Source organism: Octopus bimaculoides, chromosome 1 (genome assembly GCF_046866305.1).
Source record: "Octopus bimaculoides isolate indiv1 chromosome 1, ASM4686630v1, whole genome shotgun sequence".
Lineage (NCBI taxonomy): Eukaryota > Metazoa > Mollusca > Cephalopoda > Octopoda > Octopodidae > Octopus > Octopus bimaculoides.
The window spans coordinates 201522994-201543267 of NC_142928.1; the positions used below are offsets into that span (position 1 = coordinate 201522994).

The window sequence follows — 20274 nt, forward strand, 5'->3', positions numbered from 1 at the left end:
CTGTACTGGTTTTGCAAAATGATGCTTTGAGAATTAACCTACATTTCCCATGATATTACTTGAGAATTCCAAGAAAGATGGTTAAAGTAATGGCAACAGTGTTGTGTATCCCAATAATACCCAGCATTATACCACCAGGAGGTTGGCCATTGTCTGGTGATTTCACTCAAAAATGCTAAGTAGGAATACTCCACAGGTTTTCCCACCAATTTTCTCTGATAGCAGGCATTTAATATGTACCAGTTGGGCTCTGCCTGATCATATGGTGAGTGTAAAGGAATTTTTTTATTCTTAGAATCACATTTCCAAAATCAGCAGACAGCTTCTTCCCAGTCTCAAAACTGGTTTATACTTTTTTTTTTTTAAATATAATACAAAATAACAAAACTGTGACTGGATTTGAACTTGCAGCCTTTATTTTATTTTAAGCAATAATTACATTTAATGTAATAAAAAAAGTAAATGTCTAAATATATTCAATTGTTTTAGTGTCAAAAATCTGAATAATTTTCCTGTTACAAATTTGAATAGTTTTTGTGCTACAAATTTAAATATTGTTATTGAAAGAAATGTGAATTGTTTTGATGTTACAAATTTGAGTAGTTTTAGTGTTACAAATATGAATAGTGGTGGTGATACAAATTTCAATAATTTTAGTGTTACTCATTTGAATATTTTTACTGTTACAAATTTGAATAGTGGTAGTGATACAAGTTTTAATGTTTTTAATGTTACAAATTTAAATAGTTTTAATGTTACAACTGTGAATAATTTTCTTGTTACAAATCTGAATGATTTTAACGCTACAAATTTGAATAATTTTAGTTTTACAAATTTTAATAGTTTTAGTGTTACAAATTCAAATATTGTTATTGTTACAAGTTTTAATAGTTTTAATGTTAAAAATCTTGATAGTTTTAATGTTACAAATTTGAGTAGTTTTTAGTGTTACAAATTTAAATATTGTTAGTGTTACAAATCTGAATAGTTTTAGTGTTACAAATCTGAATAGTTTTAGTGTTACAAATGTGAACAGTGTTTGTGTTAAAAATTCAAATAGGTTTAAGTGTTACAAATTTGAATAAGTGCAAGAGTGACTGTGCAGTAAGTAGCTTGCTTACCAACCACATGGTTCTGGGTTCATTCCCCTGTGTGGCACCTTGACAAGTGAATTCTACTATAGTCTTGGGCCAACCAAAACCTTGTGAGTGGATTTGATAGATGGAAACTGAATGAAGCCAGTTATACATATATATATATATATATATATATATATATATATATATATATATATATATATATATGTATATATATATATATATATATATATATATATTATATATATATATATACATATGTATGCATGTGTGTGTCTGGGTTTTTCCCTCCCCCCACATTATCACTTGACAACTGATGCTGGTGTGTTTATGTACCCGTAACTTAGCAGTTCAGGAAAAGAGACCAATAGAATAAGTACTAGGCTTACAAAGAATAAGTCCTGGGTTCGATTTGCTCGACTCAAGGTGGTGCTGCAGCATGGCTGCAGTCAAATGACTGAAACAAGTAAAAGAAAAGAAAGAAGAGAATAATCTGAATAGTCTTAATGCTACAAATTGAAATATTGTTAGTGTCATAACTTTGAATAGGGTTAGTTTTAATAATTTTAGTGTCATAACTTTGAATAGGGTTAGTTTTAATAATTTTAGTGTCATAACTTTGAATAGGGTTAGTTTTAATAATTTTAGTGTCATAACTTTGAATAGGGTTAGTTTTAATAATTTTAGTGTCATAACTTTGAATAGGGTTAGTTTTAATAGTTTTAGTGTTACAAATGTGAATAGTTTTGGAATTACAAATCTCAACTCAAAGTGTTACAAAAGTCTTAATTTCAATCAGAGAATGTAATCAAATAATGAGGATATGCCTGAGAGTCATCAAAAGTAACATAAATTCTGGGTCTTTGAATATCATCAACAGCAGAATTGTAAGAATCCGGTAAAACTTTTAATCCATAATATCCTTGCATCATTTTTCCCACAAGAACACTGCATTTGTATATTTTCTTTATTCCGTAATGGTCAGGAGTAGAATAGGTATCACTTGCAGAATAACGGATGTCTCTGACAAAATAAATACCTTCACCATATCTGCCTAAGAACAGAAAGAAAAAAGAAATATATATATTTGGAGCGTTTTGGAAATTCCTTGATAAAGGTATAATATAAACATGATATTGTAAAAGATCATTTGTTTCACGATATTGAGATTATATAGATTTTATCACCATTCTAGGTAATTTGACATCAGGAAGATGTCACTGACCCACAACACCACTCTCTTTTGAAAACACAAGGTTTGCATTTGGGGTTCAAACTTGCTCACTTCTCATGAACATGGTAATGCTCACGAAGGCATCTCTATGAAAAGCATGATGCAGGGTCAAAACATCGACTCTTTGGGTAAAAAAGGCACCGAAATTCTCCAGCCTGTCATTCATTTCCCGAATGCAGCAAGCATACCAAGACTGACACGAAATCAGAGGGAGCAAGCCATCAGACGTCTCCATACTGGTCAACGTCCATGGGTCATTGCTAATGGCTTGAACTGCAGCATTTGGACAATTGAATGGCTAAGGGAATGAGACAATGCCACAAACAACATGGATAATCATCCACACAGTGGCTGACCAAGGGTTACAACAACACGTCATGATTGTCATCAGCACCGACAGCACTGATTCTGGAGGGCAATGGAATCAGCTCGGCAGAGCATAGGCACTCACCAGAGACCCATTTGTGCTGAGATCTCTCTCAATCTGTCTCGCCAATGTCCAGCTAGGGGCCACATCCTCACAGATCATTATTGATGGGCACATCTGCAGTGAGCTCAAAAACGTCAGAGCTGGCAACATCAGTAATGGAGGACTGTAGTCTTGTCTGACAAAAGTCGACATTGCATTTCTCTGGAAGATGGCAGAACTGGCATTTGGAGAAGAAGGGGTGAACGTCATGCCAATGGCTGTATGGTGGGGAGATACTCATGGGGAAGACAGAGCATCATGGCATGGGGCAAGATTGCACTCAACCAGGAACCTGAACTGGGGGGGTCTACCGAAACACTGGTAAAGGCCGAGGAAAGGGAGTAACTGCTGCTTGCTATATTGACCAAATTTTGAGGCCTCACATTGTGCCATACTTTGCCTTTCATTGGAATTACATGTTCCGACACTGCAATGCCTGTGACCATACTGCCAGGTTGACAACAGACTTCCTCCAACAACATCAACATCCAGACACTGCCTTAAGTCCAGACTCGAACCCTACAGAGCAACTGTGGGATGAAATCCCAAAGAAGGCTAAATGACATCCGTCCAAGACCGAAAACTCAGAGACAACTCACTTCAAGTTTTAACAGAGTGTCAGCTTCTATCCCCATGGCCTTCATCAATCGTTTAGTGCATTCAATGTACAGAAGATACCTGGCAGTAATCAACACTAATAGTGGTCACACGAGATATTGAGCTCATCTCTTTGAATCCAGGACATTCTGTCATCACGTGACACCATGTGACATCAAACAGGTTTCAGGAAATGATGTTTTATCATTGGGAAAGCCCGTCCCTTGCCAATATTTACCATTGAACTTGTTTGGATGGCATTTTGTGGAACACCACTCTTCTACTCACCCCATATCCATATTCACCATTCACATCAAAATCTAATTCCAAAAGAGGATAAAAGAGTTAGTGAGAGAGGATCGTTTGAGATATCTAAATGGAGTCAACTCTGTGGTGGTACCACTGCTGGTTTAACAAATGTCTGTACAGTTATTAACTGTCCCTTAACCAATTTCTAGGCCGTAGCAGACATTGAATATTTCAATGAGACTTAATAACACTGTATCGATTATCTCTGCATATCTATAATTGACAAACTTAGAATAATGATTGCTAGGCCTGGTGTTCCCTTGTTGATATTTCTGTCCAGTCCTGCAGACTCTCCACCCAACCTAGTCCTTCTTCCCCATAGCATTACCCCTCCGGAATTCGACCCCTTCTCTTATCTTTCCTGCAATATTTTCATTTACAAAGGTTCAAGAGGAACATTAATGGATGGGGACAGACCCTTCCTCCCAATCCAACAAGGAAAACAAATGAAAGTGTTGATTCCACAATAATAAAATACACCTGGTTTACTCTAGAGTAGAAGATGTTAGGAAGGGTACCTGGCAGTAGAAACGATGCCAAACATGGAATGTGTAAGCAACATTACGTCCTCTGTCCTCTCTGTGTGAGAAAGGACCAATGTGGACAGTGACAGTCTGTCCAACTCAGGCCAATATGGAGGGTGGGTGGAGGACACTACTGTTGCCACTTCGAGAATATATACTTACCATTTCTACCACAATAGCTACGGTTGAATCCTGATTTATTTATTCCATTAACAGATTCTGCAGCAGTACCATGCCAAAGGCCGTGAACTTCATTTGTAATGTTTGGATTTTCTACCTCAAATTGATTTTTCAGTTCTTGGTATCTCTGGTATAATTGTTTATTTTGAATTCTCTCAATCTGTAGAAAAGGAAATACATTTATGAAATGACAATCAATTCACTTCTTTGACAAGGAAATAACGTTTGTGGTGAAAAACCCCAACCCTATCTGTTCTTTTTTTTATTTGATACCAATTTTGATTCAACTGTAAATTTTAGTAAGGCACAATAGTTTAGCTGCAAAATGGTGTTGCATTTACAATTCAATGCAAGAAGTTAAAGCAGAGGTATTTTTGTTGAACCAAGATTTCTTGTGAATATCCCAAAACACATAGAACCATCTCAAAATAGGTTCATACCATGAGAATTAAGTCTTTTATACAAACAAAATGTCTCTTAACATTTTTTTGAACAATAAACCATCAAATATTGTTTATAAGTAGAAGTAAAAATACAAACACTGATTATACAAGATGAAGGAGACATCATCTTGAAAGTTCCCTTGATGCCATCATATTCTGGTCCATTTATGACTGGAACAATTTTCGTTAATTCCTTGTCTTTCATTGGTGACCATGTAACAGGGAATGGTACTAGATCTGAAACAGAAATCAAATATTTCAGGAACCTTTTTTCTGTTGAAAGTTTATAAAAAACTGAAATAGTTTGACAAAATGTTGGGTTTAGACAAGAAATACTGAATTACTAATGATTACTAAAGTTCAGTAGTAGTAGTAGCAGTGGTAGTGGTGGTGGTGCAGGTTGGGTGGGGTAGTGGGTGTGGTGATGAGCTCCTACCAAAGCAGACATTAGAGCACAATACAATCCTTGCGCCTACATCAAACCATCGCAACCCATGCTGGCATGGAAAACAGATGTTAAAAGATGATGATGATGACATCAGATATATATATATTTCTATTTTCTCTCCCTGTTTATTTCTGTGTTCCTTTCTGTCGAAGAGTGTAGGCTCAAAACTTAAAAGACTTTCTCATTTCCCGAGCGTTAAACTAATACATCTGTTTGTTGTTTACACACCTGTCTTCGTCTTTTGTTTCTGGTAAATTCTTACTATATATATATATATATATATATATATATATATATATATATATATATATATATCATTATCATCGGTTTAACATCTGCTTTCCATGCTGGCATGGGTTGGACAGTTTGACAGGTCTGGAGAGCCACCGGCCACATCAGGCTCTAGTCCGATCTGGCAATGTTTCTACAGCTGGATGCCCTTCCTAATGCCAACTAATCCGAGAGTGTAGTGGCTGCTTTTTACATGCCACTGGCATGGGAGCCAGTCAGAGAGTACTGGCATTGGCCATGTTCAGTTGGTGCCTTTTACGTGCCAGCGGCATGAGAGCCAGTCAGGTGGACCTGGCATCGAACATGTTTAGAGGATGCTTTTTACATGCCACCAGCACAGGAGCTAGTCAGGGGCACTGGCCACAGCTACGATATTGGTTTTACTTGACTCAACAGGTCTTCTCAAGCATATCATATCACCCGATGCCTCAGGGGTGTTCTTTACTAGGCTGGACATGCATGGCTGCGATCTCACTTTAGTTGCTGAGTCTTCTCAATCACAGCATATCTCCAAATGTCCCAGTCTCCTGTCATTGCCTCTGTGAGGCCCAATGTTTGAAGGTCATACTTCACCACCTCATTCCATGTCTCCCTGGGTCTACCTCTTCCACAGGTTCCTTCCACAGTTAGGGTGTGACACTTCCTCACACAGCTGTCTTCATCCATACGTAACACGTGACCATACCAGCGCAGTTGTTTCTCTTGCACACCACATTTGATGCTTCTTATGCCCAACTCTCCTCTCAGGGCACTTACACTCTGTCATGTGTGCTCACTGACATTACACATCCAGCGGATCATACTAGCTTCATTTCTTTCAAGCCTTCACATGTCCTCAGCATTCACAGCCCATGTTTCACTGCCGTGTAGCATGGCAGTTCGCAAACATGCATCATACAATCTACCTTTCACCCTAAGCGAGAGGCCCTTATTTGCCAGCAGTGGTGGGAGCTCCCTGAACTTTTCCCAGGCTATTTGTACCCGAGTCGTTGCATTTTCAGAGCAACCACCCCACTACAGACATGGTCGCCTAGGTAGCAGAAGCTATTAACTACTTCTAGTTTCTCCCCTGCACCTTCTATATGTCCATAGCTTACACTGGGTATGTATATATATATATTAAAATGAGCAACAAGGATATTCAAAGTTAATGCAGTACAATCGTTTCATGCAACTCCATTTATTTAAGTAATGTGAGCATTATGTTAAATGAAAAATGCAGAGCAATCCTCAGCTGCACAAAGATACAGAAAGTTTACTGAAATTTCATTTCGACAGAATGACATATTGTTGTAACTACATTTAAACAATCCATGTGGGAAGGAAGAATACAAAAAACTATTTTGACTTAACCTGACCATGCAGACTAACCTGTTTGGTCTGGCTAAGTCAAAATGTTTTTTTTTGTTTGTATTCTTCCTTCCCACATGGATTGTTTAAATGTAGTTACAATAGTATGTCCTTCTACTGAAATGAAATTTCAGTAAATTTTCTGTATCCTTGTGCAGCTGAAGATTGCTCTGCATTTTACATTTAACATGATGCTCACATTACTTAAATGAATGGAGTTGCATGAAACGATCGTACTGCATTAACCTTGAATATCCTTGTTGCTCATTTTGATTTTTAATCACCTTATTTTGGAATTGTTTGGATAATACCATACTTAATTCTGGTGCCTAAACGTAAGTACCATATTCACCTTGAATCTATCTATCTATCTATCTATCTATCTATCTATCTATCTATATATATATATATATATATATATATATATATATATATATATATATATACATATATAGATAGATTCAAGGTGAATATGGTAGGTATGACTTATGATAAAGTAAATGTAGTTAAAATGGCTAGGAAATCGTTGATTAAATATGATAATAAGATGTGGGCTAGGAAAGATACCAGGGACTATTTCGATATACCAATGGGGGCGCCGGATTCAGCACAAGTAACTGATTTAGTAGGTATATATTTATTATCAGAACTTGAACTTGAAAACTTAAAATTGGAGGGTGGTTTATATTGGGATGACCTTTTATTACTAACTAAGAATTGCACCAATAGAAAACTAGAATTATATAAGAAGAGAATATATCGATTTTTTAAAAGAAATGGATTAAAGATTACTATTTATAATGAGTACTATAATATAAATTATTTAGATGCTAATTTTAACTTATCTACTGGTAATACTCAACCTTACCATAAGATTAATGAAAATATTAAATACATTCATGTGAAAAGTAATCACCCACCCTCAATTAAAAAATCATTGACATTTACTATAGGTAAGAGAATATCTTTACTTTCATCGAATATAGAGATCTTTGAAAAACATGCACCTTATTACAATAAAGTATAATTATAATTTTATTAGTAATGATTATAATAGTAATGATCTTTTTGATAAACATAACCTTTATACTCATGATAATGTCTTCTTAGGTAATTATAATAAGAATAATAGGTATTATGATAATAAATTACATAAACATAATTGTAATGGAAACAATAATAAATTTAATTCAAATTTTTTTTATGATAATAATAAATTCAATAATATTAATAATAAATACAATAATATCTATAATAAGAACAAACTCTGGCTAATTATTCCTAACGGCGTTCAAGTTAAAACTAACATTATTAAAGAAATTTTAAAAGTTATTGATATATTCCTTAAAGATAATAAAAAATATTATAATATATTTTCTACTAATAATTTTGGTATAGGTTATTCTACTACTAATAATGTTGCTAATATTATCTCTTTTAATAGATTTAAGTTAAATAAGTATTATAAATTTAAATTTAATAATTATTCTAATAATAATAATAATGTGAAGCAGGATATAATTAATTGTACATGTAGAGATAAGACTAAATGTAAATTTAATAATAAATGCAATTTGAAGGATTCCGTGTATAAATGCATAGTGACTTAATGAATGGGAATAAACATAATGGTTATGATTTAAATAAGATTTATATAGGATCGACTTCTAATAAAATCAAATTACGAGTGGCTCAACATATGCACTCATTTAAAAATAGAAATTTGATAAATTCTACTGGCCTTAGTAAATATATTTGGGAACTTAAATCTAAAAATATTGACTACATTTGAAAATGGGAGATAGTTTGTAAGGCGAAATCCTATTGTATAGGATAGGCAATAGTTTTTGTAATTTATGTAATAATGAATTTAAAGAGATATTATTTCATAATGATAATACTTTAATTCATTCTTTTTATGAACGAAAAATAAAATGTAGACATAAATTACTTTATTTATATAAAAATTTTAGCTAATTGTGATTTTTTATATATATTCATATATATATATTTATATGTGTTAGTGTTTAAGTGTGTGTGTATATATATATATATATATATATGAGTGTATGTGTGTATATGTATGTATATGTATGTTTATGTATATACATATGTGTATATGTATGTATATGTATGGGTATATGTATATATGTGAGTGTGTGTGTTTTAGTCTATGTGTTAGTATGTATGTATTTGTATGTTTATGTTTGTACATATGTGTATGTGTATATATATGTATATGTATGCGTATATGTATATATGTGAGTGTGTGTGTTTTAGTCTATATGTGTTAGTATGTATGTATATATATGTGTGTGTGTATATATGTGTATGTATGTATTTATATATGTATATGCATATATGTGTGTTTGTGTGTATATGTGTGTGTATGTTGTGTGTATATATGTATATACTTGTGCATATGTGTGTGTATATATATGTATGTATATGTGTATGTATATATATATGTATATATATATAGATATATCAACCCTCCTCACCAGGGTAGCCTGGTGAGGGTGCCAGTTTAGTCACCGGCAACCCGACCATGCAACAGGTTGTACTGGATTACATGTTACCAGTAGCACTTATGAGAGCCTCATAAGTGACCTGATATCCAGCAGGATTAAACACAAGACCTGTTGAAAGCTCGGATGGACCTAGTGCAGCCTCAACGGCTATCTAGCAATAGCACGGGCACGCAGAAATTCCGGGATGGTGTCCGGCATGCTGAAAGACCACTGGGAGTGAGGCGCCCCTCAGCTTTTGCTGAAGCATGTCTCTAGAAGGTCACTCTGATATAAAACCAGATATGCAGGGAATGGCATTGGACATTTTGGGGATCTTTGGTTTGTGCTAGAGATCACGGCGCTCCCACATCCCTGAGCCTGAGACATATTGGCATCAGACATCTTGCTCCGGCTTGTCTCTGGATAATGTCAATAAAGTGGAGAGGGTCTGTGAGGTGTCGTGCAAGCCTTATTGGACCTAAAACTCTGCACAAGCATTGCCGACTTCTGCTCGACATGTGCGTTTTTTCCTTTTTGTTTCTTTCGTATATATATTTATCTTATTTTTAGTATATATTTTTATTTTTATATATATATATATATATATATATTTTTTATTCGGAAGTACTGTGGAGATGGGAAGGTGGTGAAGCATGCAGACCTGACGGGTTGGAAGCATGTAGTCAGCGACCTGCACGTAGGCAGCCCATGCTAGATATAAAGTCGTCTCCTTGTCGCCCAAGACAGCGGTAGGATTCGGTTGCTGCATGGGTGTCTGAGCAGCTCCATTTGGAGAGGGCACTGCTCACCCGGAGACTGGGGAGGTTCTAGAAAAAGTGAAGCAAAAATTGCCTGTCTTTCCATATCTGGTCAGTTTAGCACAACTGACGGATGTCCATCCTGCGCTCGAAAAACAAAGAGTCTTTTATTTATAAAATCTGGACGGAACTTAAACATTGTAGGCCTGAAAGACACACTGCACTTGTTGCTCGTGAGCTGAACCGTTATACAATTGATATAGCTGCACTCTCAGAGACTCGTCTAGAAGATGATGGTCAGCTTGAGGAAGTAGGAGGTGGATACACCTTTGGAGGGGGGAAGGAAGGAAGGCAGAAGGAGGAGCGCAGAGAGGCTGGTGTTGGTTTTGCAGTCCGATCTAATATCCTTAAGAAGTTGGAAGAGCTCCCTGTACCTATAAATGAACGTTTAATGACGCTACGGTTGCACTTGAAAGGTAAGTGGTTTGCTACTCTAATAAGTGCCTATGCACCTACTTTGACTAGTTGTAATGAAGATAAAACCATTTTTTATACCCAGCTGAGAGCCATACTTAGGAAAATCCCCAATTCTGATAAAGTCATTCTACTGGGGGATTTCAATGCCAGGGTTGGAACAGACTGGCAAACATGGAACTCTCTAGGACGTTTTGGAGTAGGGAAAATGAATAGCAATGGTTTCATGCTGCTGGAGCTTTGCGATGACCATGGACTTTACATCGCAAGCACTCATTTTATGCACAAAGGAGATCACGCAACAACGTGGATGCATCCAAGGTCTAAAGTTTGGCACTTGCTGGATTATGTCATCATCCGCAAGCGCGACATTTATGACATTTGTAATGTCAAGTCCTTCCATGGATCGGAATGCTGGACAGACCACAGTCTGGTCTGAGCAAAGTTCTGAATGGTAATTGGAGTAAAAGAGAGAAGAGGACCAGTCAGCATTCCTCGCCGTCTAAATGTCCACAAGGTATATGATGTTGTGGTTAGGAAAGAACTTCAGACTCGCTTGTCCAGCATTGAAACTGCTGCAGCATGGGAGGATTTTCTAGACCAGGTTCTGCAATGTGCAGCCGAAACCCTGGCATATGTTACTGCCAGACACAGAGACTGGTTTGACGAGAATGATGCTGAAGTTCAGCGACTATTGGTGGTAAAGCGCCATGCTCACAGTGTATTGCTACACAGAGAACTGTCTACTGTGCAGCAAAGTCTAGCGCTTGCCCACTATAGCAGTGTAAAATCAGTACTGCAGCGATCTCTCAGGAAGGTGCAGAACACTTTGTGGGAGGATCTTGCTCGTGATGTTCAGGCTGCTGCTGATGCAAATGACAGCAAGAAGCTTTACCATCTTATGAAGCGAGCTTATGGACCTAAGAGCTCCACATCAGCTCCTTTGCTTTCCAAGGAGTCTTCCACCCTGTTTACTAAATCAACAGAAATCACAGGTCGCTGGATCAAACACTTCTCTGAACTCCTAAACAAGTCAGTTGTGGATGAAACAATGATTGATACTATGCAACAAAGACCTATCATTGGCTCCTTAGACTCTTCGCCCTCAATAGATGAAGTAATGACATCAATAAGTAAATTGAATCTTGGTAGGGCACCTGGAAAGGATGGAATTTGTGCTGAGGTCTTGCGATTTGGTGGTAATTACATCGCACAGTCCCTTCATGAACTTATTAGTGCAGTCTGGAGGGATGGTGCAATCCCTAAGGACTGGAAGGATGCAATTATTCTTCCTCTATATAAAGGAAAAGGAGCCAGAACAATGTGTGGTAACTACAGAGGCATTGCTCTACTATCAGCTACTGGCAAAGATTCTTCTTACCCGTCTGAATGGGTGTCTCGTAAATGATGTCCTATCTGAATCTCAATGTGGCTTCTGATCTGCTAGAGGGACAATGGATATGATTTTCACAGCAAGACAGATGCAGGAGAAGTGCTATGAGCAGAATATGGATCTTGTCCAGGTATTCATTGATTTAACAAAGGCCTTTGATACGGTGAATAGGGCCTTACTATGGAAAGTACTTGGCAAACTTGGATATCCGGATCACTTTGTATCTATAATTAAATCATTAAATCATTTCATGATGGGATGGAGGCTTGGGTCAATGTTGGTGTCAATGGCGGGACCCATTCCTGTAGAGAATGGTGTCAAGTAGGGTGACATCCTTGCCCCAACTCTCTTTTCTTTGTACTTTGCTGCTGCTTTTACTCATGCTTTTGCTAAGGTTAGCTCTCTGGGAATTTATGTCAGATATCGATCTTCTGGCCGCTTCTTTAATCTTCACCAATTTGCTGCCAATTCAAAGGTTCTCCAGTCTATTATTCGTGACCTCCTTTATGCAGATGACTGTGACTTAGTCACCCATACAGTGGATGACATGCAAATCCTTATGAATCATATTTCTGCTTCTTGCAAGGCATTTGGATTTGGCATTATCCTGGACAAGACTGTTGTAATGTTCCAGCCTGCACCAGGAAATTCATATGTGAAACCAGCTATCTTGGTTGAAGGAACAATTCTGAAGGTAGTAGACAAGTTTGTCTACCTGGGCAGCACACTCAGCCGTTCTTGCTCCCTGGATGAGGAAGTATCTTTCAGGTTGCAGAGAGCAACTAATTCCTTCCGGTCTCTTCAGTCTCGTGTCTGGTCCCAGCATGGCATCGCAAGACAAACAAAAGTTGCTGTGTACCGTGCTTGTGTACTTACATCGCTCCTCTACTCATGTGAGACATGGACTCTGTACAAACGTCAGGTAAGGGTCCTTGAACGCTTTCATCAGAGATGTCTCAGACACATGCTCAATGTTGGCTGGACCTCAAAAATTCCAGACAAACATGTCCTGAGGACATTTGATATCTTGAGTATTGAGGCGATGGTGCACAAGCACCGGTTACGTTGGACTGGACACCTTATTAGAATGAAGGATAGCAGGATTCCTAAGCAGATGCTCTATGGAGAACTTGTGAATGGAAGGAGACTCCGGCAGAAACCAAGGCTGCGCTTTAAGGACTGTGTCAAGTCCTCATTAAAGGCCTGTGATATGCAGGACACTGACTGGGAGAACAATGCCTGTCATCGCCACGGATGGAGGAAGCAGGTTAAGGAGGGGATCAACACATTTGAGAGAGCACGTATCCAGCATGAAGAACTTAAGCGAGCTGCACGAAAGCGCACGGCTCGTATAATGAATGGGGAAAGCTTAATCTGCAATGTTTGCAGTCGTGTATGCTTGTCAAGAGCAGGGCTCATTAGCCACCAATGGAGCTGCAAATGCAAAATATAAGTTAGTCCTAGAACGCACAATGTTCTTGAAGGTCAGCAATGGTCTTCCTTAGTCACGAGTGGCCGGCCATCATATATATATATGTGTATGTGAGGGCGTGTGTGGGTGTGTATTTGTTTATACTATTCCTTCTTTACTAATTGTAGTAGTTATAACTTATATTTATTAATTGTGTATTTATTGGTAGGTTAATATTTTAGTGACTTTAAGGATTTAATATTGTAATGACACTACGATTTTTATAAGATTAAATTAATAGTAGTATTTTAGCTTATTTCATGTGTATTATTTAAGTTTTGTTTCTTAGTCTTATTATTTAAAATTTATAATTACTTATAATTTAAAGTTCATTAAAATGTTTTACAATATAGCTAATTGTTTTATTTACGATGTAAGTTATATAAAGTTTAAATCTTTCATTCATGATTTTATGAATAATTCTTTCATTCATGTTTTTATATTCTATTCTCTATCTTAAAGTAGTATTTTCACACGACCTCTTTCTAATAAACGCTCTAGTTCTGAGTTTAATGTCTAAGTTTCAGTTTGAACTGCAGCAGCTTATTGTTAAGTATCGCTTTTAAATTTGTTAAATGACTTTATATCATTGTTTGAAAAAATATGTGTTTTTGTATTTTTATATTATTCAATTGATTTTTAATGATAATTTTAGTCAATACCTTTTTTAACACTAAATTAATTAGAAGTTAGAGTATCATCTTAGTTTAAACTAAGTCTTCGATTAGATTAGGGTTGAATTTTTTCTATTAATACTGTTTAATATTTCTTTCTATTTTATGCGATAAATAACTAGTCTTTTTATTTAATTTCTTTGATTATACAATATCGTTAATTGTTTTATTATGGCTTAAATTATATTAAGTTTAATCTTTCATTCATAATAATATTTTCATTCATTTGTTTATTTCTATTCCTTTTCTTTATGCAATATTTTCACTAGACTTCTTTTAAATAAACGTTTTTAGTCTAAAATATTCTAGCTTACACTATTGCATCATTTAGATATGTGCTATCTTTATATTTTAACCTAAAACTTCGTTCAAATTGTATTTTAAACGAAAAATTCGTTATGTTGATTTTTGCATGTAATATTCCTGTTAGCTTATATTATAATGGACGAAGGGTTGATTATGGAATGTTTATAATTTTGATATTTTTAATAATATTTTTCTATCTTAATATAATAAGTATTTTATATACATTCGTTTTTTTAATCGCTGGTTGATATATGCATTCTTTTATTATTATTATCATTGTATTTTGACCTGAAGATTAGCTATATTTTTGAATTGAATTGATTTTTGATAGTTTTAATCGATTTAAATATTCTTTCTATTTGAAAATTGGTTATGAAACACGTGTAGTCGTTTTATTTTCATTATCTTATGATATTTACTTTGTATTATACTTATTTATTGTGCTTTTACTTATTAATTTTTCTATATGTGACAGTGGATTTTCATCGATGAGTTCATGAACCTTGGTTCTATTCCCTAAAACTATATATATATACATATATATATATGTATATATTTAATACTGTGAAACTTAATCTAATTTTAATTTTTGATAAATTGATTTTGAGTTTTTACCTGTAATTTTGGATTTTTATCCCTAATACTATTATTATTATAATATATATATATATATATATATGTATATATATATATATATATATATATATATATTTGATGATGATGACATATATATAATATATAAACATATACATAATTTATTAAAAAGCAGCAAAAATTCACATTTTAATAAAGCATACTTCTCTAGATCTGGTATTCCAGTACTATTTTTTACACCTTGTTTCGCATTTATGTGCTTACTCTGGTACACACACACACACACATATATATTTGCATATATTGTTTAAATTGATGTACAGGTTTATGCATTTAGAAGACAGAGGTAATCAGAATTTTGGATAATTGTTATTACAGAAAGAAACAAGGAAAGCTTTCTTTCTCTTTTTCCTTCTCTCTTCCTATCTTTTCATTTCTTTCTGTCTTTCTCCTTATCTTTTCCTTTTGCCTTTTTTTCTGTCTCACCAAGCCTCCAAAAATTCACCACACACATACATAGATTCAAAATAAAAAAGAACCTTCTCTTTCCAATTCAACTCCAGATTTTGTAAACAAACATTCATATGTATAAAAGCATGAATTTTCTGTAAATAAATGATTCTTGATAAATGTCCCCAAAGCAGAGGACAGCCCTAAATAAGTTCCTTTTTCTTAATATATATATTTTTGTATAGAAATAGTTGGAAACTTCTGTAAGATGAGCACCACTATACACCAAATGGTTTAGCAAAAGTTGTCTCATTCAAGTTTCCATTTATTTTGATACGAGGCAAAGTGTATAATATGTCAGGTAATAAACTTTGTTGATTGTATATTATGACAAAGTGCAAATGTATTGAGAGAAAAGTTGGGCACAAATGGAATCATATGCAGCATGCAAGAGAGAAGACTACTTTGGTTTGGACATGTGCTGTGTATGAATGAAGACAGATGCATAACGATGTGCTGGTCACTGAAAGTGGATGGTAGCCACGGAAGAGGGAGACCCAGGAAGGCATGGGACGAAGTGGCGGGGACTGATCTCAGGTCTTTGGGTTTCATATAGGAAATGACAATGGTTCCAGATGTCTGGTGATATGAAGTTCTTGAGAAGATCCACCCATATCAGTGACTCTCTGTTCTAGAAGCGCTGTGTGTTCCACCCACATGTAACAATAAATCTTTCCACACATCCTACCCCCAACAAACAAAAGTACATCACTTTCTCACATTTCCACTTCATGCATTAGGCTTATCTCTCACTCCCCAATCCCTTCCGCATGGCCCTACTCACTGCATCATTGCTATCCCATGGTATCCCACCCCTTCTATATACCCATGGTTTCACCAGTCACTGCACTACTCTTGGCTCTTATGCTTCTTTGGCAATACCCTGCCACTTATATTATGACCTTCATACCTTGAGGTTATACCCTGGCACTTACCACCACCTGTCACTCTCTCTCCCTTTACAATCCCATTCATATTCTGATCCCTGCGCCTTATGAGTAAGCCCTGGAACTTCGTCACCATCTCTCTCCTCCTCTCACTTACACTCTTGCTACCTCCCACTCTCTTTTTCGCTTGCTTTTCCCTCAAGGCTGGATAGCCATGTGTCTCCTTTAAAGCAGTACACTTCTTACAGTCTTCATTCTTGATCACTCCCTCTCTCTCTCCCTACCTGGGTAATCATGAACCTCCCCCTACAACAAAACATGTCTTTCTGCCTCTGTCTCTCCATCACACTAAAACCTAATACCCGCTCACCTCTCAAAGGGTCTTTGTCTTGCAATTTATTTGATGACCCTGACAGTGTTGGTACCACTTCAAAGTACCCAGTCCACACTGTGAAGTGGTTGGCATTTGGAAGGACGTCCAGCTGTAAAAACCTTACCAAAACTGACCTCACGTGAGCAAGTGCCGTGTAAAAAGCACTCAGTCCACTCTTCTGGGTGGGTGGTGTTAGGAAGGGCATCCAGCTGTAGAACCCTGCCAAAACACACACGAAAGTCTGGTGCAGGCTCCTACCTGGCCAGCTCCTGTCAAACCATCCAACCCATGCCAGCAAGGAAGGAGGAAGTTAAGTGATGATGACGATGACATACATGTTTGTACAATGTAAAAGCACTTGTGCTGCTGTCAAGTGAAAAGCACATGTGCCAGTACCATGTATAAAGCACCTCTACTGGTACCATGTATAAAGCACATTTATTGGTACCATGTATAAAGCACCTTTATTGGTACCATGTATAAAGCATTTTTATTGGTACCATGTATAAAGCACCTCTATTGGTACCATGTATAAAGCACCTCTACTGGTACCATGTATAAAGCACTTCTACTGGAACCATGTATGAAGTACCTCTACTGGTACCATGTATGAAGTACCTCTACTGGTACCATGTATAAAGCACCTCTACTGGTACCATGTATGAAGTACCTCTACTGGTGTCATGTATAAAGCATCTCTACTGGTGTCATGTATAAAGCAACTCTACTGGTACCATGTATGAAGTACCTCTACTGGTACCATGTATAAAGCACCTGCGTTGGTGCCACATAAAAACCACCCAGTGCACTCTGTAAAGTGGTTGGCATTTGGAAGGGCATCAAGCCATAGGAACCATGCCAAAACAGACAATTGGAGCCTGCTCTTCTCTCTTACACACTGCATCTAATTCCTCTTACGACTACTTACATTGCACATCCAGAGGTGAATACTAGCCCCATTCGTCTCTAATCTTCAAATCTCCTTTACATTCAGGGCCCATGGCTTGCTCCCGTATAGAATTACTGTTCATATACATGCATCATACAATCTTCCTTTCACTTGGGAGGGAGAAACCTTTGGTTGCCAATGGAGGTAAAAGCTTTCTCCATTTTCTCCATCCTATCCTTATTTTAATTATTACACTCTCCATGCATGCCCCCCACTACTAATTTGGTCCCCTACATAGCAGAAAATACCACAAATAAAATCATAAGAGCATAAATGGACACATGAGGAACATATTTCAGTCCTACATGCTTATTTTACAGCAATGCTCTACCCAAAGAATGAAAACACCACAAGATATACATATAAAATCTAGACGTAAAATAGCCTAGATAAAGAGTTGGATACAACAATGAACCCTAATAAACTAGCTAATATATGAAGATATATTCTCAAAACAAAAAAAAATATCTGAAACAGAAACAGAACATTTAAAAGGGAAAATACATCAGGAAAATGTAGATAGTAACCACATAGCAATGCCAAATAATATCATAAGCACTGGAACTGTAAAACACGACGACAGACATAACATTTCCAACAAAAGCAAAGTAAACAATGAAAGACAACAAACCTACACCGTAGGAATACATAATGATGTGTAAAAAGCACCAAACCAGAACACCACAGACAAAAATATGAACGGGAGGGAATACGAAACAAATCTAAAACCTGGAAACAGTGAAGGGGAACCGAATGATTATGATACTCTAAAAATGAGAATAATCAAAGAATTGAAAGCCACAGATCTCAGTTATAGACCACCAATTATAGCTCCCAAAAACTAAAATTGATAATAAAACAGCATCAATAATAAAAACCACAAACCTGGCCATCACAGAACTAATAGTCACAGAAACAAATGTCTATACGACCAGGTTAGATAATATAATATATGCAGCAGCCTCTGTGGCCACAAAAGAAGCTGGATACCTGCTAAAACCCATCCAAAGAAGAGCATCACCACCTAAACAAACCCTGTGAATAAATAATATCCAGAAAAATAGAAAATGAGAGAAAGGATCGTTCAATCCCTAACAAAACTAGTAGACAATCAACACTACCAAATAACAAGAGGTGAAGTAAAATGCTACGTAAATACAAAATTACAGAACAAGGTACACCTCAGGTAAAAGAACAGCTAAAGCAAGATATACTCAGTAAAGCACAAAGAATCGGCTGTTATGTGAAATGCCAACATCACTTTGAACAAAACAAACAGATCAACTCCAACCCCAAAAGATTCTACCAAGAACTCGGCAAAAATAAAATAAAATAAATAAATGCAGCACCAACAGCAGAAGGAGATGAAGAATTTTGGAAAGAAATATGCAAGGAAGAACCTCAGAACAGATCTATCGAAACAACAAACAGCACCTGAACAACTCTGGATCCATATAACAACTGAAGAGGTCCCCCAGGCAAAAACTAAGTAACTGGAAGGCACCAGGGCATGATAAGATCCTCAACTTCTGGTTAAAATACGTATCAGGAACACACAAAGAGCTGGCTGAGAAATTTAATGACATATTAGCAGAGCCAGCGGCAATGCCTGAATGGATCATGAAAGGGAAGACTATCCTAATTCCAAAATCCACTGAAATGGCAAACCCACGAAATCATATCCCAGTAATTTGTCTCCCTACAATTTGCTGCAATATTACTGCAAAGAATGAGCAAGCATCTGGACAAAAACAGCTTGTTTCCAGAAGAGAAGAAGGGATACTGCAAGGGCTCATATGAGTGTTAAGATCAATTAAGGATCAATAAAGCCATAACTGAAGACAACCACAGAAAGAAGAAAGGTCTAAGTCTGGCCTGGATCAATTATTGAAAAGGCTTTTGATAGTATTCCCCACACATGAATCCTAGAAACACCAACTATGAACAAGGTGGCACCAATAAACATGAAATATATAAAACATTCCATGAATAAATGGCAGACAGTGCTACAGCTCCAGACGAAAGAGGGTCTCATAAAAACCAAAGCCATCCCCATTGGAAGAGGAATATTCCAGGGAGACACACTCTCTCCACTCCTGTTCTGCCTGGCACTGACACCTTGAACTGACTTGCTAAATAGAACTGGATGCGGATACAAATGTTATGGCAAAACAATCAGCCACCTTTTATATATGGATGACCTAAAACTATACGCTACAAATGATAAACAGCGGGAAACACGACTACAGACAGTACGTGGATTTACCAAAGAAATAGATATGAAATTTGTATTAGAAAAATGTGCCAAAGCAACCCTGAAAAGAGGAAAACTAGTTAAGAGTAGCAACATCACACTAGATAAAGCCAACGAAATAAGAGAATTAGACCAAAGCCAGCCATACAAATATTTAGGAGTCAATGAACTAGATAGGA

The 20274-nt window shown here is 36.4% G+C and overlaps 1 protein-coding gene across 3 annotated transcripts in view; it reads right to left on the reverse strand.

The window, feature by feature from the left end:
- Nucleotides 1–394: 394 nt before the first annotated feature.
- Nucleotides 395–20274, reverse strand: part of LOC149137947 (protein mono-ADP-ribosyltransferase PARP14-like) — a 507224-nt gene continuing 487344 nt past the window's right edge. For all 3 annotated transcript variants that reach the window (XM_089339516.1, XM_089339557.1, XM_089339597.1), the window contains 3 exons: nt 4951–5090; nt 4393–4570; nt 395–2151 (listed from right to left, as the gene is read on the reverse strand). In XM_089339516.1, coding sequence (XP_089195642.1) covers nt 1889–2151; nt 4393–4570; nt 4951–5090 — 581 coding nt within the window. In that variant the 3' untranslated portion in view covers nt 395–1888. The remainder of the gene's footprint in view (nt 2152–4392; nt 4571–4950; nt 5091–20274) is intronic.